At 45.5% G+C, this 947-nt stretch overlaps 1 protein-coding gene across 1 annotated transcript in view; it reads right to left on the bottom strand.

Moving 5' to 3' along the window:
- Window positions 1-208: 208 nt before the first annotated feature.
- Window positions 209-947, bottom strand: part of LOC119593619 — a 2,412-nt gene continuing 1,673 nt past the window's right edge. Inside the window, exons 4-5 of the mRNA XM_037942572.1 lie at window positions 676-705; window positions 209-412 (exon numbers count right to left, since the gene is read on the bottom strand). Coding sequence (XP_037798500.1) covers window positions 209-412; window positions 676-705 — 234 coding nt within the window. The remainder of the gene's footprint in view (window positions 413-675; window positions 706-947) is intronic.

Genomic DNA, 947 nt, shown 5'->3' with positions numbered 1-947 from the left:
GACACTGCATGGAACACGTAATAAACATTAACAAAACATTCCCTTTGAAATGGTGCACGGTTTCGCAAATAAAGAATGGGCAAGGAGAATATTTCAGAAAGACCCTTAGGACCCTAAGAATTGTTTCCCTCTCTACTATGTTATAATATATAGATGGATGACCTGGAAATCATTTGGTGGTCTTTCCGTTCGCAAAAGTTTGCCCTACTTACGTGTAAGATCCTTCTTGGTTGATCTGACCGGCAGATCCAACAACTCCAGCAACGGCTGTGTTGATGCCGTTGTCGGCTTCCACGGCGTAGGAGAAGGTGCCGTCTTCGTTGGCTACGCGGTCATCGCGAAGCAGAAGGACCTCCCTTTCCTGGAGTTGAGGGGCGGCAACAGTTACGGCGGCAAGACAGGCAAGAACAATCTGTAAAAAATGAGGCAGTTAACAATAGAAGTGGATATGTGCGTATATACATGTACACATATGCTCATATTTATGTACACGTGTGTCTGACTGTACAGCACAAGGAAAATAGACTTCTACTCATAAGCTTCATGGTGGTTATGTTGTGGGACGATCAAGTATGATAGCAGCTGAAACCTAGACGATCTTCATATACCGTGGCTCTGAGTAAAGGGGCGGGCGCTTAATTTACAGCCTGTAGGCGGAGCCAACGGCTAAGTTACCTGGTTACGTGAGGCTGGGCGTCGTGTTACCTGTGGATGTGCCTAAGGCGTACTTTAACCTTGGCGGTACTGCGAGGCTGTGAGTGTATGGAGGAGCTAACTGAAGGAAGTGCTCAACGTTAGCTCATTGATTTTATGCAGATACTGTGGATATAAGACAGTCATGTTGCTGTACGAACTGCTTTTGAATATACATATGTATATAATGTTGGCTTTGTGAAGAACCTGTCGATGACGCTCAGTGTAGCACACACTTATGTTCACTCCACGAG

Source organism: Penaeus monodon, chromosome 32 (assembly GCF_015228065.2).
Source record: "Penaeus monodon isolate SGIC_2016 chromosome 32, NSTDA_Pmon_1, whole genome shotgun sequence".
Classification (NCBI taxonomy): domain Eukaryota; kingdom Metazoa; phylum Arthropoda; class Malacostraca; order Decapoda; family Penaeidae; genus Penaeus; species Penaeus monodon.
This window is presented reverse-complemented; position numbering and strand designations above follow the sequence as displayed.